The 24,917-nt window shown below is 36.4% G+C and overlaps 1 protein-coding gene across 7 annotated transcripts in view; it reads left to right on the top strand.

Annotated features, from left to right (window-relative positions):
* The window catches only part of PIKFYVE (phosphoinositide kinase, FYVE-type zinc finger containing), a 74,161-nt gene extending 50,207 nt beyond the window's left edge, over nucleotides 1-23,954 (top strand). For all 7 annotated transcript variants that reach the window (XM_032859936.1, XM_032859938.1, XM_032859939.1 and 4 more), the window contains 19 exons: nucleotides 2,204-2,382; nucleotides 3,996-4,109; nucleotides 4,485-4,593; nucleotides 4,694-4,848; nucleotides 5,930-6,020; nucleotides 8,782-8,842; nucleotides 9,707-9,844; nucleotides 10,903-11,023; nucleotides 12,779-12,874; nucleotides 14,329-14,412; nucleotides 15,288-15,385; nucleotides 17,449-17,613; nucleotides 19,024-19,083; nucleotides 19,724-19,900; nucleotides 20,753-20,856; nucleotides 21,536-21,664; nucleotides 22,251-22,512; nucleotides 22,911-22,985; nucleotides 23,704-23,954. In XM_032859936.1, coding sequence (XP_032715827.1) covers nucleotides 2,204-2,382; nucleotides 3,996-4,109; nucleotides 4,485-4,593; nucleotides 4,694-4,848; nucleotides 5,930-6,020; nucleotides 8,782-8,842; nucleotides 9,707-9,844; nucleotides 10,903-11,023; nucleotides 12,779-12,874; nucleotides 14,329-14,412; nucleotides 15,288-15,385; nucleotides 17,449-17,613; nucleotides 19,024-19,083; nucleotides 19,724-19,900; nucleotides 20,753-20,856; nucleotides 21,536-21,664; nucleotides 22,251-22,512; nucleotides 22,911-22,985; nucleotides 23,704-23,819 — 2,334 coding nt within the window. In that variant the 3' untranslated portion in view covers nucleotides 23,820-23,954. The remainder of the gene's footprint in view (nucleotides 1-2,203; nucleotides 2,383-3,995; nucleotides 4,110-4,484; nucleotides 4,594-4,693; nucleotides 4,849-5,929; nucleotides 6,021-8,781; nucleotides 8,843-9,706; nucleotides 9,845-10,902; nucleotides 11,024-12,778; nucleotides 12,875-14,328; nucleotides 14,413-15,287; nucleotides 15,386-17,448; nucleotides 17,614-19,023; nucleotides 19,084-19,723; nucleotides 19,901-20,752; nucleotides 20,857-21,535; nucleotides 21,665-22,250; nucleotides 22,513-22,910; nucleotides 22,986-23,703) is intronic.
* Nucleotides 23,955-24,917: the final 963 nt, after the last annotated feature.

Here is a 24,917-nt window from a genome sequence, read left to right as displayed (position 1 = left end):
GGCCTGGGCATCGCTCCTGTCCTTTAGTGGGGGAGGCAGACTTGTAGCACAACAATGATAGCGCTCTAGGATGTTTGTGTCTGAGCGAGCCTATATCAACATTCCTATCTTAAGAGATATAGCTGAGACCATGTTTCAATTGATCTCTTGAGGGCATGTATTGCATGGAGCACTGGGTGTGGTGCATAAACAATGAATTTTGGAACACACACACGAAAATATTAAATTTAAAAATTTGATCTCTTGAGAAAAAGACCATGTGTTTTATTTCCTGTGTGTACTTTTCTTTTTTCACTCTAGAGGAAGTACTTGGTGACAATATTATGCTTTTAATATTTACTTTTTATCCAAATTGTTTGCAGTGAATGTATGCCAAGTTTAATAACTTCATTTACTTATTTTGGAGAGTGCTTTTGGAAGGCAAATATGAGAATTACAGATGAAATAATAGTGTGACCTGTATCAATGTCAGTGGTTGAGGAATGTAAAATCAAAGTCTGTTCATTCTGCAGTAGCAAGCAGACAGCCATGAAATAATTTCTTGTAATTATCTATCTTTTTATACTTGTTCTTATAGGCCTTTTGTTCCTTTTAGACAGCGGGTAATATTTTGTTGTGGAATATATGAACTTCTCTAGATCGAGCAGTGAATTAAATGAATAACTTAAATTAGATTTGTATATCTTACATGCCTTGGTGTATGTACTTTATTTTAAAACAAGACTTTTGCCTTTGGGGTTATGTTAGAAAGGAAAAGGCAAACAGTTTTTGTTACACAAAAATGAAAAAAACTTCCATGTGTCAAAAAACTTATAATATGACCAACTAGTAATATACTTAGTATTAAATTTCTGTAAGGCATGATAATAGAAAAAGGGCAAAAGGCATAACAAAGCAATTTAACAGAAATGACCAGTAGACTTGTGCAAATAGATTTTGCTCAGTAGTCCGAGAACTGTTAAGAAAACCAGTAAGTGCCTGTTAAGAAAACCCCCGCGCCTGGGTGGCCCAGTGGGTTAAAGCCTTTGCCTTCGGCTCAGGTCATGATCCCGGGGTCCTGGGATCGAGCGCCACATCGGGCTCTCTGCTCAGTGGGGAGCCTGCTTCCTCCTCTCTCTCTGCCTGCTGCTCTGCCTACTTGTCATCTCTCTCTCTGTCAAATAAATAAATAAAATCTTTAAAAAAAAAAAAGAAAAAAGAAAACCAGTAAGTGTAGTTTTGTTTTGTTTTTAAGAAATTACATTTTAAAGGTTTATAATTCCTGAGGTTGGTAAGAAAGTGGGGAAATTGATAGTCTCAGGTATTGTTAGAGATTGTGTAAACGAATACACCAGTTTTTTTTTCCTTTAAGATTTTATTTACTTGAGAGAGAGAGGGAATGCAAATGGTGGGGGTGGGGGGTTAGGGCAGAGGAAGAGGGAGAAGCACACTCCCAACTGAGCAGGGAGCCTCACGTGGGACTCGATCCCAGGATCTAGCTGAGCCGAAGGCAGACACAACCCACTGCGCCACCCAGGCACTTCCCAGTACCCCAGTTATAGAAGACAATGTGGCAAAAAGTATCAAAGACTGCATAAATGTTCATGCTCTTTGGCCTACCAATTCCTACTTTCCTTAATTTATTCCAAGGAAATAATTGTGGATATTTGTAAGTAATTACACACACACACACACACACACACACAAGAAAGTTCATCAGAGCATCATTAGAATAGAGAAAAACTTGTAATATCTTGAAAGCATGTCAGTAAGGATTGGTTAGATGTCCATATAATGGCATACTCTATGGCTATTAAAAATCAAGTTGTATGAGAGTATCTTATGTGGGAAAATACGTAGGAGACATTGCTAAGTAAAAATAATACAAGAAACTAATTATAGGAAGGGCTTTTTATTTATAAATACACTGTCTGGGTACCTCCTATGTATTCATTTACATATATATGTACATATATACATACATATAAATATACATAAACATACATAGAAAGTAAATATACTAGCATATTGATACTGGTGGGGTGGGATTACCAGTGATACTGCTCCCCCAGCCGTCCCTAACTCTAGCCACTTATAAACATTTCTTTTTCCAGTTTTCTTCATTCAGAATATATTAGATTTGTACTAGAAAAGAAAATAAATTATTTTTTAAAAAAGATTCTCAGTATGTGATTATATAACAAATGATTTATATGAATTTCAGGTAACACCAGTTGTTGCTCTTTCCAATGAGTCCTGGTCCATGTCATTTGCAAAATACCTTGAACTTAGGTTTTATGGGCACCAGTACACTCGCAGAGCCAATGCTGAGCCATGTGGTCACTCCATCCACCATGATTATCACCAGTATTTCTCCTATAATCAGATGGTGGCATCTTTCAGGTAAGAAGGCAGAGTGATCTTACACGCATGCAGTCACATACACCCTAGACGGCTTTGTGACATTTCTTTTGTAACTGGATTGAATTACTTTGTGGTATGTGTTGTTCCCCACCCCTACCATTGCAGATGTGGAGGGTCATACTCTGTGCTAAGAACTTTCAGTGTTGTCATTTTACTTCATCCTTAATTTAAGAAATAGGTATGATTATTACCTCACTTTCGAGCTTATTGGTCACTGAGAGAGCTAGCAAGTGATGAAGTCATGATAGGAACTAGTAGCTCTGCTGTTACAGGTGTTAATCTTAAGCCCTATTTTCTAAGCATTTGTTAGAATTTTTGTTAAGACATTAACTAGCTTAAAGTTAACTGGATATTCCAGATAGAGCTAAAATCACGAGTTTGCAGAATGGGTACCCTGTGATATTACATGATTTGAGAAAGCCTTCAGGCTCTGCCTTCAAAATATATCCAGAATCTGAATGCCTCTGACCATCTCCACCACTGCCACTCTGGGCTGGGCCTCTGTTGCCTTTCCCTAGAGTACTGCAGTGGGCTCACTCAGTTATCCTTTGGCTTGCCTCCTGCTGTCTGATCTCAACACAGTAGTCAGGGTGATTCTGTTAAGTGAAAATCGGCTCAGGCCACTCTGCTGCAGACCCTTCCATGGGTGTCTGTTTCAGTGAGCCCGTTTATGGGCCTGTGAGCTCCTATGTGCTCTGGCTGCTCAGTACCTCTCTGTTCTCACCTCCTGCTTCTGTCCCCTCACTTATGCCTGTCCCCTCACTGCAGCCTCCTTTATATCAGGTAGGATCTTGCCTGGGAGGCTTGTACTTGATTTTCCCTCCCTGATCCGCCCCTCCACTCCCCAGCTATCTGCCTGCTTTTCTGACCAGTCCTATGGGTCTTTGTTTCTATTGCTCCTGCCCTGACTCCTCATGCCCAGCACTCCCTGCTTACTTCCCTTGCTTACTTTAGTTTTCTCTAGAGCACTTACTGTCTGATATAATAGATATTTGAACTCTTTGTTTATTGCCCAAGTCTCCTTCTTCCTGATTCACCAGGGCAGTAATTCTGGCTCTTGTTTAGTGCTATATCCTCAGCCCCTAAAACAACTCTGACACAAAATAGTACTTCGGAAATACTGATACTTAGATAAGCTTATTTCCTTTTGGAAGCAAGAGCTTTAAACATGAATCTACTGCCTGGATGGGTGATAGATTTATTAGACAACAGAAACTCACGGGTAGAAAGTCTCCTAAGGGACTCATGAGGATGAAAGACTCACGAGGAATCCTCAGGAGCTGGGAAGGTGACCTGCTTCTAGGCAAACTGTAGGAAGGGGTTCCTCCCCTTCTTAAAGGTTTATATCCCAGTTGTGCTTTAGGCGATACATGATGAGGTCACAGTACAGTGAAGAAACAAACAGGACAAACCCTTCCAGAATTGGGGAGGATATTTATAATGGTTGAACATTGTCTTCAGTATTTTTTTAATTGTTTTAAAATGCTGTATTATAGAAACTTTGTCTTGTACCTCATAGAATTTAGGTTTATCTCTACTCAAGATGTTAAAATTTTTTTACTTTTCTACTGTTTGTATTTTTTTTCTCTCAGTTATTCTCCCATTCGGCTTCTCGAAGTATGTGTTCCACTCCCCAAAATATTCATTAAACGTCAGGCCCCATTAAAAGTGTCCCTTCTTCAGGACCTGAAGGACTTCTTTCAAAAGTAAGTTTTACTTTCTTTGATCATCTGTTTTTGTGTATATAGACATCTGTCTCTAATGTACACATATTTTAAAATATCAGGTTTGTTCATTTAGCTTTCTTTGAAAACATAAATAACTATTTTTCTAAATATATGTTATATATGTCCGATGTAAAAAAAAAATGTAGACTGCAAAAAGTATAAAAAAGAAATCAAACTCTCTTAGACATAACAGCTGTTGAAACTTTGATGTACATCCTCTTAGGTCTTTTTTGTGTAGCACAATTGTGTATTATTCTTAATTCATAAAATAAAAAGTTTTGTGTGTTGTTTTTCTATGTGAGATTAGAATATTTAATTCCAACTTTTCTAAGATGTTTAACGTTTATGTTTTAGAGTTTCACAGGTGTATCTTGCTGTTGATGAAAGACTTGCATCTTTGAAAACGGATACATTTAGCAAAACGAGAGAAGAAAAAATGGAAGATATCTTTGCACAAAAAGAGGTCATTCATTTCTTTGACAGAAGCTCAAAAGTTAAAAAACTTATCAGAAGTTTCTTTAGGGGTGGGTTTCAGGCGGCTGGAATTGTTTCTTTCCTTGTAGATGGAGGAAGGCGAGTTCAAGAACTGGATCGAGAAGATGCAAGCGAGGCTCATGTCTTCCTCAGTGGACACCCCTCAGCAGCTGCAGTCTGTCTTTGAGTCCCTCATTGCCAAGAAGCAAAGTCTCTGCGAAGTGCTGCAAGCTTGGAATAACAGGTGTGCTTTACCGTCTGGTGCTTTTCTGAATGTTTTTGCAAAATTTGCTCTGCCATGATTTTTTTTTTTTTAAGATTTTATTTATTTATTTGACAGAGATCACAAGTAGGCAGAGAGGCAGGCAGAGAGAGAGGAAGGGAAGCAGGCTCCCTGCTGAGCAGAGAGCCCGATGTGGGGCTCGATCCCAGGATCCTGAGATCATGACCTGAGCCGAAGGCAGAGGCTTAAACCACTGAGCCACCCAGGCTCCCTGCCATGATGTTTTTAATTGAAAGGCCTTTATTGTGATGCTACATTTAATTCTCAAATTGTAGAAGTTTTTATTTTTCTGTCAACACCTCCCCTTCATCATTTAAAACATATATGCTAATCTTCAGGTGGTTTGTAAAGATAAAAAAACAGATGAGAGTAGCATTCAGTGCTGTTTCAGATACTTAAGAGTGTGTGTGCTTATTGAATATAATATACCTTAATTAATATGCTGTGGAGTGATTATTGGTTTTTAGGCCAGGACTTTCAAATATATTATTATGTGTATCTTAGACCTTTATGTAAATTTTTATTGGGGGAAATATTTCCCTCTGATGCTTATTTAAAAGTTCAATTGAATTATTATAGCATTTATTTATGGAACATCTGCATTATGCTAGGCAGTGAGTAAGTCCTAGATGGACATTCAGTTTTTTATTTGGTCTTGTGAATCCTACAGTGTATATACTGTTTCCATTTTACAGAAGCTCTAAAGACTAAGGCATTCCCCCAAGCTGTATAGTTATTAATTGTCAGAGCTGGGTTTTGAGCTGAGGTCTCTTCATCTCTAATGCTCCTGTTTTTTGTTTTTTTTGTTACATTATGCTGTCTCTTACAATAACTTGTTACTCTTTTATAACTACTGTCATATCACTCACAGCTCTTGAGTAGTTGGTTAGAAATAAAGTTATGTATAATTTTAATAACTATTGCAATTGGAATAGGAGAATCTAATTATTGTGGTTTCACAATTGTAAAGAGAAAATTTGTATACCTTATTCAGGATATTAGAAACAAACTATGTTCTCCCCCCACAACCCTTTAATTATAGATTACAGGACCTTTTCCAGCAGGAAAAGGGTCGAAAGCGACCTTCAGTTCCTCCAAGTCCTGGAAGACTGAGACAGGGGGAAGAAAGCAAGGTAAAGAAATGTGGTCTCATTTTTGGTCTTTCGTTGATATAAGTATTACAGTTAATTTCACTTAAGACACTTTCAAGTGGTAATTTAATACGTGGTTTTAATAATATTAGATAGAGTCTTTCATTTTGCAGGTGTAAGGCTTCAAAGAGACATGGCCTAGATTAATTTTTATCTTGCTTTAAATACAATTGTTTGTTCATTTCAAACATCTATCAAAAGCCACTCTCTGTAGGCATCACTGGAAACAGCATCATGGTGGCAGTAGGTACCATAAAGGAAAAGTTAGGGATGCTCTGAGTATATGATAGAGTTCTAATTTATTTTACTATGTAGTTTTGTGTGTGTGTGTTTTTTTATCTCTGTGTTTAAGCAGGAAGTTTTTCTTAAGGGACCTAGCATTGGGTTTGTTCTGCACATTGATTTAGTTGGCTTTTCCTAACTGTATTAGTTTTGTCTTATTGTATCACAAATTACCACAGACTTTGTGACCTAACACACAAGTTTATCTTTTTCAGGGGGCCAGCGTCTGGTACCGTGTGTCTGGGATCTCTGCTCAGTCTCACATAGCTCAAGTCATGATTTCAGCCAGGGCCGTTATCTTACCTGAGGCTCAGGGTCATCTTCCATGCTCATCCAGGGTGTTGGCAGAATTTAATTCCTAGTGGTTAGAGGTCAAAGGTCCCACTTTTGTTGCTGGCAGGTGACCAGAGCTCATTCTTAACTCCTAGAGGCTGCCCGCATGCCTGCATGAGCCCCCTTTCATCTTCAAGGCTTACAACAACACATGCTTCTAATTTCCCAATTCCTGTTCTCTGACCTCTAGACACAGGTTTGAAGGACTTATGTGATTAGGTCACTACCTGGATAATCCCTCCCCATTTTAATGTTAACCAGTTTGGGACCTTAAATCTATCTGCAGAATCCCTTCCCAGCAGCAGTATTTAAATCAGTGTTTTAATTGACTAACCGGGAAAGGGGATTGTGTATACCAGGGGGCAGGACTTTGGGGGGCCATCTTAGAATTCTGCCTATTACATGAACCATGTTTTCTGATAAATTATTAATGTCATTATAATGTAAGGGCTTACTATTCCTTTTTTTTTTTTTTTTTTTTTTTTGCTATTCTTTTTAAAAAAAAAAGATTTTATTTTTTTATTTTAGGGAGAGAGAGAGAGAGAGCACATGCAGGGGCCAGGGGCGGAGGGAGAGGGAGACAGTCTCGTGTAGACTCTGCGCTGAGCACGGACCCCGTTGTGGGGCTTGATCTCATGATCCTGAGAACACAACCCAAGCTGAAACCAAGAGTTGGATGCTTAACCAACCGTGTGACCCAGGCACCCCATAAGGGCTTAATATACTCATACGATGAGGGACTTTGAGAGATTTTTTTTTTTATACAAATGTATAGTATCTGTAGAGAAGTATTTCCATAAAATGATAAATTCAAGTGCCTTAGATCTTGATGCTTCTTTTTTGTCTCAGGAACAACTGTGTAGGAATCACTTTTCCTTAAAATTTAGGTGAGAGTAAGAGTAAGAGTTACCGAAGACAATTTGTAACTAGTATTTGCCAAGTAATCTAGGGTTATCAATGGCTAACACCATTAGTATTAGCTGTAGTGGCTTTTTCATTTGCTCACTGAAGAAACTGCAAAGCTGGCGGTGTAAGACCTTTAATTATAATAGGTAGACACAGAATTGAAAATACAAAATCATTCAGTAGATGGTCATCTTTTTGAAGGTTTGAAAGTTGATGTGAAAATCTGTAGCACTGCCTGTACTTTAATTCAGTAACTAGTTTTTGAGTACTTTCAGGCACTATTCTAGGTTTAAGGCATATAGTTCTGAATAAAGGCCATAGTTACTATCCTTGTGGAACATTTGTCTAATGAGGTGGACACTGACAATAAACCAGTGAACAATAAACTTAAAAAACAAATGGGAAAAAGGCTATGAAGAAAAAAATAAAATAAGGGAAATGGAGAGTCTTGCTAAGGAAGTGGCTGGTGGTCAGTTATTTTATTGAGGGTGACTAGGGCCAGGGAGGTCTCTCTGGTATGGTGAGCAAATCTAAGAATGTTCTAAGTAACCATCTAAGAAATGATTTTCTAATCAAATTGTATACAGGGTTTATAGTGATTTGAAATATATGTTACTGGATATGGGATGATAATGGATATTATCCCATTATCCAGTGGATAATAAAAGATTACTAAGTTTAATGGGTAATCATGAGTAGTTTTTAGATGCCTTAATGCTAGGAAGTGAGCTACTCTTTAGAGCACATTCTCCAAGTGTAGTTCAAGGACCCCTGGGGGTTTTTAAAGTCCCTTTTGAGGGCCCTACATGATTTCCCTTTTTCAGTTGCATATTTATGTGGGGCTAGATTTTCTTTATACTCTTCAATCATAATAATATAGCTCAATAGATTAGTATTTGCAAAATACTTAAAGTATTTGCAAAAGTGTAAAAGTATTTGCAAAAGTATAAAACAATGCCACTTTGACCAGTTTTTTTGGTCAATAGCTATTTTTTAATTTAAAAATGTTATTTATGTTGACTTGTAAGAGCTTATTTTTAAATGAATTAATGCAAAAAAATGAATTAATGCATATTCTAAAACATTCAGTTTTAATTTCTAATAAGGTAAAAATCAAAAGTTATAACCCACAAAAAAGCTGAGTGTCTTAATAATTCTTAAGAAAGTTTTAAAAATGTGATTTTAATGTTTCCTTAAGAGTAAAGTATTTACTTCTCTACAGATAAGTGCGATGGATGCAGCTCCAAGAAATATTTCTCCAGGACTTCAAAATGGAGAAAAAGGTTGGTGCTTGAGTCTGGTGATCACTTGCTATTGGATTTAAAGAAATTTCTTGGTCTGTAGGTCATTTCAGTGGCTAATTTTGAGAATTTTTTCTGACATAGTTGTTCTAGACTTTGTTTTCCTTCCTGTAGAGTATTGTTAGCACTGTCAGTTTAAGATTAGCATAAAGTATATTGCAAGAAAATAAATTAGGATAAAGAAATGCACGATTTATAGAGATGGCTGCTGTTAGCGGAAGAGCAAAGAACAGAAGGAAATTGGATTTTTGTTTTCCCTCTTCCAAAGTCATCAGGTTTGACTGCAAAAACATTAGAAAGTTTAATTTATGTTTTTTATGTTACTAAAATCTTTCCTAGATCTAAGTTGTCTTTCACAGTATTTCATTGAATAACTTGATGCCATCTTAGAAAATTTGTAGGGAAATTTCCTTAGACTGCCTTTGTCTAAGGCAGTCTAATATGAACTCAACTCATAATTCTTAGCATTTCTATTATAATTAAGTGAACTTTCCCCCTGAGAGTGAGTATGTGATTTTTTCCCCAATGGTGCCCTGGTAAAACTGAATGGACTAGTGTTTAGGTAGCTATTATGGCCTAGTGGGAAAGGATATTGGATTGGAATCAGACTTGGGTTGCCAGTCACAGTGTTGTCACTAAGACCTGACTGTGACCAAATCATATAACCTGTTTGGATATTTGTATCTGTTTCTAAAATATGTGCTAAAAGGGCCTAGATAATTTTTAGGAAGCTAAAATTCTTTGGTTTAGGAAGTAGAAATATGAGTTGACATTTAAAAAATTTCCTATTAGGTAGACATGGGGTCATCATTTTTAAATGACTCACTTAAGTTTGTTTTTCTTTAGAGGATCGCTTCCTAACAACCCTGTCCAGTCAGAGCTCCACCAGTTCTACCCATCTCCAGTTGCCTACTCCACCAGAGGTCATGCCTGAACAGCTGGGGGCAGGGCCCCCTGACCTCGACACAGCCAGCAGCTCTGAAGGTGCAGTTGAAGTCACTTTTACTGTACTTGATCCAGAAAAGGAAAGCACCACAAATGCTTTGATACAATGCTTTCTTATTTCTCAGATTTTGTAAATTTTATGCTTATTAAAAGTGCTATTGGGGCATGTGGGAGGCGCATTTGGTTAAGTGTCCAACCTTGGTTTCGGCTCAGATCATGATCTCAGGGTCCTGGGATCTAGCCCCACACTGGGCTCCAAGCTCAGCTGGGGAGCCTGCTTGTGGATTCTGTCTCTCCCCTCCCTCTGCTGCTCCTTCCTCTCAGGCACGTGTGCTTCTCTTTTTCTCTATCTTTATCTCTAAAATTAAAAAAAAAAAAAAAGTGCTATTTTAGGTAGAGCTTTTTACTATATCACTTCTTCAGCTGCACTAGTTGACATATAAATATCTCAGTAACAGAATGTTACCCTGATTCCTGTTTTCTGGGGTTATTACTTTCTTGAGTCCCATAAAGCACACTTTCTCGTTATTTCCTTGTAAGAAAATAAGAGAAATTACAGCCATTTCTCCAACAACAGCTGTTTCTTTCACTAATAGCAAATTTTTGCCTCGCTTCTCTCTTTCCTTGCTTTCTGTTTAAGCAGTAACTACTTAAGTACTGTAAACTTTAAAAATAACTTTTAAAATTGCAATTAAACTATGATGTAATGACGACAGCACATATAACTGAGGTGAAGTGATGACAAGAAGAGCTATGGCTAAGTGCACACATGCTCAGGCAGTACTTACATTGTGGCTGCTGCCCGGCCCCTGCAATGGGAAGCCGTCGATTATAGGATGATGCAAGTTTCAGAGAGGGTCAGACGTAGAACAAACAGAGTGCTTCTTGGAATCAGTGCTGTGTATGCTTCTTCACTATTGCTGCTTCTTTCATCCTCAAAGAGTCCTTATTCCTAGATGAGAAATTTTGTACCTTAATTGGTAATTATGGTGTGCATATGTCTGTGTTCCACGAATGACAAGAAATAATGTTGATACTTCCTTTTCTTTTTACTCTTTCTGAATATTAACATGTAAGTAGCATATTTTTTATCCTAGATGTGTTTGATGGACATTTGCTGGGATCCACAGACAGCCAAGTGAAGGAAAAATCAACCATGAAAGCCATCTTTGCAAATTTGCTTCCAGGAAATAGCTATAACCCTATTCCATTTCCTTTGTAAGTATTTTAAATGTCAGTGGCTGTTGTTGAGTGGTTTTATTTTCACTTAATTTTAAAAACCTCTTTGTATAGATTTATTCTCTCCATATTTAGATATATTTATTTAATTGTATATATACTTTTCAATCATAAATTACACTTCATCATAGTAAAAGATGTCTTTTGGTATAATGTAATTTGTAGAATTATTATGTAGTAATTAATCATCATTACATAGTAGATGAGTGGATGAAAAAAGCATTATAATGTTGCTTAATGCTTAAGATTATTGATTCTGAAAATAATTGTTTATACATATATATATATCTTTATATATATATATATTAAAGATACACTGCTACATCTATTGATCCCATAATCATAGAAACATATTACTAGTTGTATGTAAAGATGACATTATTGACCTAATAACTTAATGGAACATGGTACTTTTCTGTCAGTGGTGATGTATTACAGTGACCCATACAAGTTTTTATGAGATCTTGTTTGTATAGGGTTTTCTGAGTTGGAAAGAAAATAGGCTGGCTGTGAGAGTTTGTTTTTTTCCCCACTGGCTGATCTGTGTAGCCATCAAATGCTACTCAAGTGTATCCAAAAGGTGGACATTTGTTAATAAGGACCTTTGTTCTTAACTGACTTTTGTATTTATTTCTTCAGTCAATATTTAAATTTACTGAGTGCTAGCTCTGGTGCCCGAGGATGTAGAACAAGATTAATAAGGAAAATCACTGCTCTTGGGAACTCCCCGTCTCAGGGAGGGGATGTGTAGCATTCATACTACAGTCTGTGAGGGTCCCTGTCTTCTCTGCTTCCCACTCCAGTATCATAATTTCTTGAGTGGGTTCTTGTCCCACCTGTTGTATGGCCTTTGCCCACACCCTCATTTTCTTCTTTAGTCATTAACTCCTTGAATTTTTCCTCAGGAAAACTTCAGACCCTCCTCCTAGCTCCCTGCCCTAGCCAGATGAGGTCTCTTTGGTACAAACTCTGTAACTCATGTTTCCCTCGTGAAACATACCACAGAAGGTGATTGTTTTTATTCGTAGGGTTGTTTGTTTCTTTCACTTACTGTACTATAAACTCTACCATGCCTGTTTTTTCCCACCTCTGAATTGTTAACATCTTGTCCAAGTTAGGGGCTCAGTATTAGTTTTTCTTAATACTGTGTCTCCGGTACAGTGGGTGCTCAGTACATAGCTATTACACAGATGAATGAATGCTTCTCTAGGGGCTGGAGGATGGAAGTCCGGGGATCAAGATTGGGGTTAAAATGGTCACCCCTTTGAGTTTCCATATGATAATAGGAGAACATTTGTGTTACATTATTTCTTGTTGGACTCATGGTACATTTTCCACAATTTCTAGAAAACTCATCTTTCAGGCTTAGAGTAGAACAAAATCTTTCCCACTTCTGCTGTTCATTATAAATACTTTTGGAAATGAACATGGCTCAAAGTCTTGGCAGCATGGAAAGTGTTTGGAATAACTAATCCAGAACCCTCAGACTTGAAGACTAAATCTGATGATTTTTCAGTGGCCTTTAAAAACTTTTTGTTGATAACATTTTCCTTGGCTGTTTGGTTTGGTTCAGTTTCTGCATACCTTTTGGTTTACTTAATTATAGTCTTATAATTGCGTCATATTTAGTTAACTTAAAATTGTCTTGAAATTTACTTATAATGTATTAGTGGTTTGTATATGTCATTTCCTGCTAATTTTGTTCTTACTGGTTTATTTAAAAAATTTCAACAGTGATCCAGATAAACACTACCTAATGTATGAACATGAACGGGTGCCCATTGCGGTTTGTGAGAAGGAACCCAGCTCCATCATTGCTTTTGCTCTCAGGTAATTTTCATGGGACTCTTTCACCTATGATTAGATCTTTCTATTTTATGTATATTTGTGAATGGCCTTATTTTTAGATCTTTTATAGAGAGTAGGGTGGAATGATTAAATATAAGCAAGAATATATATTCTTTGGGCATGTAGCTTGTTGTCTTTGGGTCTGAAAGTGTATTCTTTGCCCAAATAACAATAGGATGATTCTTAAGCAAGCTTCTAACTAAATCGACTAGGCAAGTTACTTACTTATCCTTATATCCTCTAAACATTCTATTATACTGTATATCCATTGTATCCCTTCCTTATTATGCTTACTTACTGATATAATAAAACACATTATCTGAGTATCTTTTGTACTCTTAATTTCCTTCCTGCTTCTCACACATAGCACGTAAGGTTTTCTTACTAGAGTAATGCCATTCCTATGTCTTAACCCACTTACATGCCAACAGTTACCATGTGTCTTTAAAAAAAAGCCTCTAAAAATATTTATATCTTATGTTTAAAAAGATAGTGCTTTTTAATCACAACAATATCTCAGTAGTGGTAGAACTTAGTTTAAGTATAATCTAAGATGTTTAACTAAATTCTTTTTCTGCTGGAAGGCATTGAAATGTAAATTTTTCTTTTTCTATATTGGTTACAAGGAGGCTGCTTATTCTGCAAATATTTGAATATCTACAATATGTGGTATAGTAGGCATTAGATTTATAGGAATAAGTAAGATAGATTTATATGCCTTAGCATTTATGAAGTTTAGAGTCTGTTTGGATTATGAGGAATTTCTTTTCTTTAGGAGATTCCATGTGACTTTTTTTGTTTTTGACTTTTGGCCTTTAGAAAATTAATATTTACTTCTTTATTGCTTAGTCTTACTACATTAATAGATAAGAAAGGTAGGAAAGCCAACCAAATACAAAATTTCTTTTGTACTGTGAAGAATTCCAGTAGAAATCACTTTCTTCTAATGTCTTGAAAAATAATATATGCTTCTCTTGTTCCCTGACATCTGATATATCTAAATCAGGGCTCTCAGACTTCTAGTCCAAGAGTTGGATTTTTTTCCTAAAGTTCAGTACCTTTTAATAGAAAAGCACTCTCAAGTTCCTTTACTTGCTGTTCTATTATACTAACATCTGAAGTTTTATACTTTAAATTACCTGTTCTATCCCTGAAGATGTTTGATCTAAATGTTAATATGTAGGCTTTCACAATCATTGTTTAGGATATTGATGCTGGTTGATGTGTTGATTTGTATTTTGCATTATTATCTGTGAAGATGATCTTCTTGAGGCTTCTACTTGATAACTTTTGTTAGTTGACTCAAATATGTTTAATTATGGACACATAAAATGATTGTATTTCTGTAATGTGGAACTTACTCTAAAGTATCTGATATATTTTGAAGAGAAACTTAATGTTTTAAGTTAACATTTTCAACCTATTTCTACCCTAAGTTGTAAAGAATACCGAAATGCCTTAGAGGAATTATCCAAAGCTACTCAGCGGAGCAGTGCCGAAGAAGGGCTTCCAACAAACAGGTGATCCGTGATTGAGTAGAATTCACTTCATTTGGCTGTATCATTTTTTAAACACTCGTGCTTTGATACTTCAATTTTATTTTATAGCATATTATCAGTGTGAAGGTTGCTAAGATACTGACAGTGGCACTCAAACTTTAGCAAACAATTGATAGAACAAAATTCATGTATAGCAAAAAGCCTTAAACAGGGCCTTTGGATACAGTTTTCTGACACATGACATAGAAGTGTAGTATATATTGCAGACTTAAACTTTCAGCATTTTAAATTCTCCTTGTTTTCATTACTTGTGAAATTAGTAACCTACTGCTTTACTTTGTTTGTAATTTAAAGTATTTGTGAATTTTCCATAATACTTAAGGATCCCAAATAGTTTAAAAACAAAACCAAGCCCCCCACCAGTTCTTTTGGTATATTCAATATTTTAGACATTTAGACAGAAATTGTCATAGGCTCATTATTTTGGTTCTTATTGAAGTAAGTTTTACACCTTTACTAATGTGACAAAATTTGATCTGGATTTATTTATTATCATGGTAACTAGCCTGAGAAATATGAAATTGGTATTTTCTGTAATTGTTCGACTTACAGGTGCTAAGATAGCTCTAATGAACTTGGGGAGATACTATAAAAGCCTCTGCTTTCATGTATTTTCCATACACTTTTATATTTACAGTATTTTGCTTTCTTTTTCTTAAGTCCAGTAGACATTTCAAGACTTTTTCTTCTGTGTTAATAACCTGTGTTTATATAAATTATGAATCAGATTTTGGATACTGTGATTGGGATTAGGTGGGGAGTAGATTAATGTAGGAATCATTCTCTCTCCAAATTGTATGAAGCTAACTTTTCCTTTTTTTTTTTTTTTTGTTCAGTACTTTAGATAGCAGACCAAAGAGTAGCAGCCCTATTAGAGTACCCGAGGTCAGTGGAGGACAGACAAACCGTACAGCAGAAGCAGAACCACAGCCAAGTAAGATTATACATGGAGGAACACTTATTATTAGTGTTATTTGTAATTATGGTTTGAAGAAGAAAACATTAAATAAGAAATGCCAGCTGGCAAGAATTTATTACTTCTGGTCTTTATGATATAAGAAGCATTAAACAATGTTTGTATGTCCTCTTTTGTAAATATTTTGCTTTTCCTTGATCTTTACCTTATTACTAGATTTGAAACTTCTAGAAATTCATAGGTCTATGCAAAAAGAAGCAGAATCTGCCTTTTTAGAGCTTTCGGTTGAAATTATACAAGCTGAGAAAGACTTTTTAAGAAAAAGAATTTATTTATTTGGGAGAGAGAGCACGAGCAGGGAAAGGGGGAGAATAAGAGAAAGAAGCAGACTCCTTGCTCAGGAGGGAGCCTGATGTGGGACTCGATCCCAGGACCCTGGGATCATGACCTGAGCTGAAGGCAGAGGCCTAACTGACTGAGCCACCCACGTGCCCTAAGAGAGACTTCTAAAAAAGTTTTCACAGTATTGTTGGCATTGTGAAAAGAATTTTTCACGGGTCCTGTTCTTTAATCCCCACAATAACCTCATAAGAGTTATTTGACATATCCCCATTTTTTGGAAAGAAAGTTAAGACTTCAGTAACCTGCTCAAGATTATAGAGGTAGCAAGAAGTTGGGATTTGAACACAGCTCTCTGGCTTTGTCAGGAATATACTCCCTACAAATAACAGAAAACTCAAGTGACTGCTGAGGCTCAAACAAACAGTATATTTTTGTAAAATAGCAATGTCCAGAGGCAGGCAGTTGCTGGCATTGGTTCAGCTAGTCAGCATTGTCATGACAAGAGAGGAGTGATTTCTTTATGATTCTCTTAAGTTTTCCTCATGATCAGAATGTACCAGTTCATGCCTCCACTTGGAATTGAAACAAGGGAGGTAGCTACAATCTGCAGCTGTTTCCTTTAATAGGAATAGAGAGGCTTCCCCTTTCCCCTCGTTGGCTAGAACTGAGTCTCTTAGTCACCCCTCTCTGCAAGGGACACTGGGACTGTAGTGACTAGTACTGCCCTTGTTGCTTTTATAAATCGTGATTCATTTTCTGGGGCTTTCCACATTGCTGCCCCAAACAAAATTGCAGTTCTTTCATCAAGGAACAAGATGGGCTTGGGTATTAAGGAGGCCATAATGGTGTCTGCCACCCTAACTAAGTACTTTATGAGTGATATTTTATGTGGATTTTGTAGATGGCAAATGTACAAGATTAGAATCATATATGCCAAGCTCATAGATCATACATAGATGATATAAGTATACTAAACTCCAAACTAAGAATGAGAGTATAGAGTAAGCTTTAGTAATATTTTTGGCCATCTTATACTAATTTCTGAAAAATGCTGAAAACATCTTAGATTTTGCTGTGTTAAAATATAGGAACACAAATGATACCGAGATGTTATTTTTAACTCTGAGTTCTTATAGATCATAGTATTGCTCTGTATTAGTTTAATTAACTGTTGTAATAATGGAAGAATTTAGTCTTGAATTTTGTTGTTTAAGATATTATGACTGCTGGGGTGCCTGGGTGGATCTGTTGGTTAAGCTTCCAACACTTGGTTTCAGCTCAGGTCATGATCTCACAGGTTGTGGGATCGAGCCCCGCTTTGGGCTGTGTGCTCAGTGGGGAGTCTGCTTGAGATTCTTTCCCTCTGTCCCTCCCTGCATCGGTGCACACATGTGCTCTCTCTCTTAAATAAATAAATACATCTTTAAAAGAAAAAAAGATTATGACTGCCATGTAAAGATATTTTGGAAAGATGTTCTGTAGAATTTCTCACATTTTGATACACAGTTATCTGAACATTGCTTTTTCTTTTATATTTCTGATAATAAAAGTGCTTGGCTAATAACCCAGCCCCAGACCCCATAAAACATGTGGAATGGTAGTCTGTGCAAATGAAAGTATCAGTGTGACTCATATTTATTACCCTTATATAATGGTTACTACTAACAAAAGAATGTGTTGAAAATCTTCATTTTCCATCCGCAGTGACCTGTACTTAATATATTACCTTTTATTTTTAGCCAAAAAGGCTTCTGGAATGCTGTCCTTCTTCCGAGGGACAGCAGGGAAAAGCCCTGATCTCTCTTCCCAGAAGAGAGAGACCTTACGTGGAGCAGATAGTGCTTACTACCAGGTTGGGCAGACGGGCAAGGAGGGGACGGAGAGTCAAGGCATTGAGCCTCAAGGTGTGTGAAAGGAGACCAAATTGTGATTATTTTACTTGCTTGTGTTTTTATAGCCTTGAATAGATAATTCTTACTGCTGGGGCATTCACTCTTTTCTCATACCTCAGTATGGCAGAGTGGAAAAAGCATGGCACTTGTAGAGTCCAACTGGCTTTAGATATTATTGCTATCACTTACTGTGTTACTAAGGATCAGAAATCCTTGGTTTCCATACCTGTGAAGTGGCAAAAGTGATGTCTTCCATGGTTTATTGAGGACTGAGTGACATTAAACATGTAAAACATCGATCTCACCTTGGAATTCGTAGTTGCATACTTAAATGTTTTCATTCCACTACCCACTCAGACATTTCCTTTCTTTCCCAGTCTCTGTAGGGTTGAGGGTATTGATGTCTGCCTTCATTTTGATATTTAAAAATATATCTACCTGATTGTGTTTGAATATGGGGTAGACCAGGCATCAGTAAACTGTGCTGACCTGTTTTGTAAGTAAAGTGTATTGGAACAGAAGCATGCCCATTCATTGACTGATTGGCTGCTTGCGAGTCATATCGATAAATTGAATAGTTGTGACTGAATAAAATTCTTACCATCTGGCCCTTTACAGAAAGAGTTTGGCAACCTCTAGGTTAGATCATGAATTAGTAGTCTAAAAGTTAGCATAATAAATTTTCATTAGTAATTAAGATATCTGTTTAGTATTCTATAGACTTCTGTTGGGCTGTAATCCTTGGAAGACATTGGTGCTTTGAAAAAAATAATTTAGAAATGTGAAACATGGAGGATCACTTCTTCTAGCTCTTGACATATATTCCAAATTTGTAATAATTAGAGTGCATCTAGCAGTAGCTCTGCCACACAAATCAAGTATAAAAAATAGCTGTGAAGTAGACACTAGTATATTTTATGTATTATATGTATATATCTTAGTATATGACAAAGAAAGCATTTCAAGCTGTTGGAGAAGCATTATTCCACACACAGGGAAAACAGTCAGAAACTGATAAAGAAGTAATGGGAACTTGACAAAAGAGCTGTGTTAGTATATTATTTTGTTTTTTTTTTTAATCTGTTTTTTTTATTTAAAACCAGTTAGCATATAGTATATTATTAGTTTCAGAGGCAGAGTTTAATGACAGTATATTGTTATCAGAGGAATCAGATATAAGAAAAATTATTCTTCAACCAGAATTCTCTATTTTTAATCTGGAAATTGCTCTTTCAAAAGGTGCTTATATTTTTGTAATAGTTTGTAAAGTTTGATTGTACACATAATTCTTGCTCGGGAGTGACTTGACCAGGATAACAAGAATTGACTTATTAGTTTCTATTGTTATGTCAGGGGAAAAAGACAAAATGAACTGATAACCCATTGAAAACTGACTTTACTAATGATCTTAAAACTTTTTAGATGAGGTAGATGGAGGAGATGCACAAAAGAAACAACTTATAAATCCTCATGTGGAGCTTCGTAAGTATGAGATAAAATACTTGTTTGGGGACAGGGACTGTAATTGAGAAAACTATTATTTAAGGCTTCTGGCATTATATTAGATAATATCCTGTTTCTTGGAATGAATATTGTCTGTGTGCTGACATAAGCTTTACTTAATCTAGATTTAGTTTATAAAATAAACATTATTTAATATATAAAGAAATTAATTTAAATTATAATTTAATTTATAAGGTGTAATTGAATTTCTAATGTTTAAATAATTATTGTGTAATCTAGAGCCATAGAGCCTTGACCAGGTGTCTAGAATTGTGTGTGTATGCCAAAAATTTATCATCTAGAATAATAAGTACAGTAAAATTTAAGGTGTAAAAGTATATTGATTAAAGTACAGTAACCAGTTTAAAATTAGAAATGGGTCTTATTTTATTTTTGATTTTTCTGTAAGGTCATTAGATGGTTTTCAGTCTTCCCTGAGAATCATTTTAACAGACCCGTGATAAATAGGGGTGTAAACTTAACATGAGAAATGGTATCTCGGAGAAAATGAAATGGTCAGATTTGTCGGGTGTGGGGAGTGGGCAAGACAGAAGAGAGATTTCTGATTCACAAAAGGCCCTCCCCCTCTCCTTCTTTTTTTAAACACTTCTGTTCATAGAATTTTCTGATGCAAATGCCAAGTTTTACTGTCGCCTGTACTACGCGGGAGAGTTTCACAAGATGCGCGAAGTGATTCTGGGCAGCAGTGAAGATGATTTCATTCGTTCTCTTTCCCACTCGTCGCCCTGGCAGGCCCGCGGGGGCAAATCAGGAGCTGCCTTTTATGCAACTGAGGGTACGTCTTTTTAGTCACTTACTCACTGAGTTGAGTAGTAGCCATCTTTCCCCCTCAGATAATTTGTGAATCCCTTGAACTGAGGTTGTATATAGTCAGCTGGCAAATGAAGTTTTCTGTTTTTCTGCTGGAGAGGATGTAGTAACAATATTTAAAAGAATATACAGGTATGTGGTGTGCAGTTAGAGACAGACATCGATTCGATCCTTACTAAACTGTCTCTGGTCCTGATTTCGACAAATGTAAACTGTAATGGAGAACTTCTAGAAGACTCAAAAGGGTTCCTCAGAGCTGATGAGACAAAGATAAAAATACAAATACTTAACCTGAAAATAGGAGGGCCAGGTTCTTCACCTGCAAAGGTTTACAGAAGATGATGACCATTTGTACTTCACATTCTATTCTCCATACCCTGAAAACAAAATTATCCGAGAAAATGCAGCAGGAACAAATGTCAAGCAAAATGTGGCTTGATAAGAGCTTTCATAACTGTGACTTGCCTAACTTTCATAACTGTGCATTGTTAAAGGAGTCTACAGAAGTTTACTTAGTAGTTTTAAAAAGTAGACTATCTAGTTATGAATTCAGGTCTGGTACTGTCAAAGGTAGAGGCCTCTTGATTGTATAATTCTCAAGAACTCTTTGAGCCCTCTGTTACTTGAGAACTATGTTCTGATGAAAATGTTCTCTGTGATATCAGAAAATCTCCCTTAAAGCTATGAAGCAAACATATCATTTGGGATGGACGTCATTGGGATGGGACATCATTTGGGATATTTGGAATGATGTAGTACAGGTTACCTCAGGAAATATTGTGACTGAATAAACATCAATGACGCTTCTGCCTTTTAGATGACAGATTCATTTTGAAGCAGATGCCTCGTCTGGAAGTCCAGTCTTTCCTCGACTTCGCACCGCACTACTTCAATTATATTACAAATGCTGTTCAACAAAAGGTAGAAATCCCAAACGTTGGTCTGTAATTAGAATTTTCTGGACTTTTTCACATCCTGAGAGTCCTGGTGGCAGTTTTTTCCATGCTAAGATAGGGACCGGACGTGTCTGGATCTTTTTTGATATTGAGCTCTGATAGAATGCACTCATAACTCTCTTTCCCATTTTTGCCAGTGAGGATCCAAGAAATCCCCAGCAGGTTGCATTTAATTTGTGTGTGTGTGTGTAGAAACATTACGATTGGATGAAAATAGCTGCACATTATAATTTGTAATTTTGTCGAGACAGAAATTGGAAATATTTGTTGAGACCTGCATGTGTTGGTCCTTAGGTAGAAAGAAAACCAGTGCCTGTCAGGTTTGCCCACTTGACATTTAGCAATGATCCTCCCAGTAAGTCTATAAAGGAGTCATTAGATTGTTTTTTTTCCATTTATGGTTTATTGCATATTTGGGAGGAGATTATATGTCATGACAAAATTTGTGACTGAGAAATTATAAAGCATTATCCTTTGGGAGAACATGGGATCTAATGTTTTTATTGGCATTGCTGTTTTTACTTCTGAGATTTAAGGGTTTAAGTTTCTTTCAAAGTCCTTTGGTCATATTAATAGAAAATCTTGTTTGGATATTACATGGGTACTCCAGATATGGGTATTAAATTACAAATTTTCTTGTTTAGAGGCCCACTGCATTGGCTAAAATTCTTGGAGTTTACAGAATTGGTTATAAGAATTCTCAAAACAACACTGAGAAGAAGTTAGATCTCCTTGTCATGGAAAATCTTTTCTATGGGAGAAAGATGGCACAGGTAAGGATATTGAACTGTGCAAACCATTTAGCTACTGGAACCTTTTGCACTTCTGGTTCCTGAATGTAATGAATCAGAGAATAACACCTTATTCGATAGTATTAAACCTCACTTGGTAGCCAAATTTAACTTCTACCTTAGTATTATGTGGAGTTTTGATATCAAAACTATAAGTTTCCTAAGACTGTTTGCATCTGGTTTTTAAACTGCTTTATGATCCAGTGTTAAATTTTTGGAGTTATTTGTTAATGTATCTTAAAGTTGATTAAGTGGGTTAGTTTATTCTTCAAGTGTTTGAGTAACTGAATACCTGGGTGTTAATTCTCAATGATGAATTGAATTATCATCTGTTTTATGTCTTGCATAATTATAATACACGCCTTATATATAATTTTATATGTAATATATTTAATATAATATATAATATGTTTAATACAATTATATAAGTTATGATTAAGTTTTAAAATTAAATTTAAAAATCTGTGTAATGGTATAGGCAACAAGGAATCTTTTTGCATTTCCTGTTTATTACATTAATTAATTATGCAACTCATGCATAAATGATGGAAATTTTTCTTTCTTCTAGGTTTTTGATTTGAAGGGTTCGCTTAGGAATAGAAATGTAAAAACCGATACTGGGAAAGAGAGTTGTGATGTGGTCCTGCTGGATGAAAATCTCTTAAAGATGGTTCGAGACAACCCTCTGTATATCCGTTCTCATTCCAAAGCCGTGCTGAGAGCCTCGATCCGTAGTGACTCCCACTTTCTTTCTAGCCACCTCATTATAGACTACTCTTTGCTGGTTGGACGAGATGATACTAGCAACGAGCTGGTCGTCGGAATTATAGGTAAGTCAGTGAGCATATGTTACTTACAGTTCATGATTGAAGCCGGAGTAAATTGATGATTATACTGAAATCGGGTTAGTCATAGCTTATTAAATATTTTCACCAACTTTCATTTGAAAATTCAACAATAGCTTTTAAATTTTAGTTACCTTCTGTTCAGTGTCTCATTTTCATTTCATTATCTTTACCAAAAATATCTGTATTCAAAAGTTACTCATAAAGGAAGCCTTGTGACGTTATTAGGAGGATTAAAATAATTAAATGGAAAAAACCCTTGGGACAGTGCCTGGCAGTATTGTTAGCATTCAGTAAACATTATAGAAGTAGTAGTAATTACTGTTGTTATCTTCTTATATTTACTAACATAGCTGTACTGCTAACCTTGCTTCCTGTAACAGATTATATTCGAACATTTACATGGGACAAAAAGCTTGAGATGGTTGTGAAATCAACAGGAATTTTAGGAGGACAAGGTGAGCAGAAGTTTTGCTTATTCTTTAAATTATTCTCCTGTCTTCCTTATCAGTTAACATTTAAGAAATGGGTACTTTTTTAAATCCTAAAAAAATAAGCGGTTATCTCTGATTTTATCATTTCCAAAATGATCAAATAATAAAGGGAATTGCATAGGTGGGGAAATAATTGGTTTTCAAGTTGTGTTAAAATGCCAGAATGAAAAGTTACCCCCCCAAAAAGCTAGATATTCTGAGTAAGGGGCTGTTTTTAATTAATAGTTGAAATCTTCGAAGTTCTCTGAGCCTTGCTGGCTCCATTTGTGCTTTCACACATCTCTCATCTCTAGACAAGAGCTGGTCTCTTATTTGTCAGGTAGAAGGTGGGGGAATGGGGTAGAGGGAAATGGAGAGAGAATCTTGAGCAGGCTCAGTGCCGAACCTGACTCTGGGCTCGCTGTCACGGCCCTGAGATCCTTACCTGAGCCGAAATCAAGAGTCGGACACTCGACTGACTGACTGACTGCACCACCCAGGTGCCCCCGGGAGCCAGTCTTTTAAAATAGAAACTCCTACCAGAAAGACCCTGTTACGTGGCATAGTGGACACACCCCTACCTCCTTTCTGAGACTGTTATGTGTGTGTGTGTGTGTGTCTTTACAGCAGTTGTCATGAAAGAACATAGCTGTTCGGGTCAGCTCCGTAACAGCTTTTTCTCTTTGCTCTTTTATAATCTTAGGCAAAATGCCAACTGTGGTCTCTCCGGAGTTGTACAGGACTAGATTCTGTGAAGCGATGGACAAATATTTCCTGATGGTTCCAGACCACTGGACGGGTTTAGGTCTGAACTGCTGAAAGGGAGCACGTGATTTTGAAATGGACCGTGAATGAAAGGGGCCCGGAACAAAGGACCAAAAATAAGCTACATGTTTTATTTCTTCATCACATTCACCATTGTATGCCAAGGCCTTCCCGTTCTGTGGTCGTGTGGGCCGTTGCACTTTGGTTTTTGATAAGTACAGATTAGCTGTCTTATGCCGGGAAGTTGCATGAACATTTTTCCACTTCAGCTAAAATACAGACACATTTCACAGGGCTAAAGACGAATGTATGGTCAGAGGTGAGGAGATAAGGGTGAAAAAATGGGGTGTTGGTTTTGTTAACAGTCCTGTTAAGAAAATAATGCTTCCTAGATTTTGGCTTTCCCAGCGTCTCATTTGACATACTCTTTACTTAGCATTTGTAGAGGTGGTGAATTTGTTTTGTGTTTCTTACATAAAAGTATAATGTTGCCTATTATCGGATTTTCTGAAACCTTTAAAAAATTCTGAATGACTCTCTTAATGGCCAGTGAAAAAAATGGACCCAGTCTGTTCTTGTTTTATTGGGGCATTTGACTTAAATTGGGAATCCTGTTGTGTTCTTAAAGGTAAGAGTGTTTTTTGAGTTTTTGAGTGTGCTTGCTGTGTTTTAAGTTCTGTCTTCTCTGCGGGTGACAGGAGACTCTAGCCATTAACTGTAAGCCTTCTTTTGGAGCTGTTTTTTAAGCTTGTTTATAACTTTTGTGCAATTAATATGTTCAACTTCACTTACCACACATGCTCATATTCTAGGTTTTCCTCCACTTTCAGGGAAACAGTAAATTGGTCTATTGTGACTAACTTCCCAAAGGGAGAATTACTGAGGATTTTTTTTTTTTAATGGAAAAAATAAATTAGACCTTACCCAAGATATTGGGTGAGACGTAAACACTTGCTTGTTTTCTGTAAAGGTAAAGTGTCTTTTTCAATATAAATAGCGATTTAAATGACATCTGTAAAACTAAGAGGTTTCTAGCGTGGACATCTGTTTCTTAACTTTCTGCACTAGTTTCTCGGCCGGTTCTGATTATTGAGAAATGTTAAGAGATAAAATATTTGTAGTAAGGAACTTCTTGTTTAATAGAGTTTTTCT

This window comes from Lontra canadensis, unplaced genomic scaffold, assembly GCF_010015895.1.
Source record: "Lontra canadensis isolate GAN:19392208 unplaced genomic scaffold, GSC_riverotter_1.0 scaffold18, whole genome shotgun sequence".
Taxonomy (NCBI): domain Eukaryota; kingdom Metazoa; phylum Chordata; class Mammalia; order Carnivora; family Mustelidae; genus Lontra; species Lontra canadensis.
The sequence above is the reverse complement of the archived record's forward strand: the minus strand, read 5'-3'. Positions and strand labels throughout refer to the sequence as shown.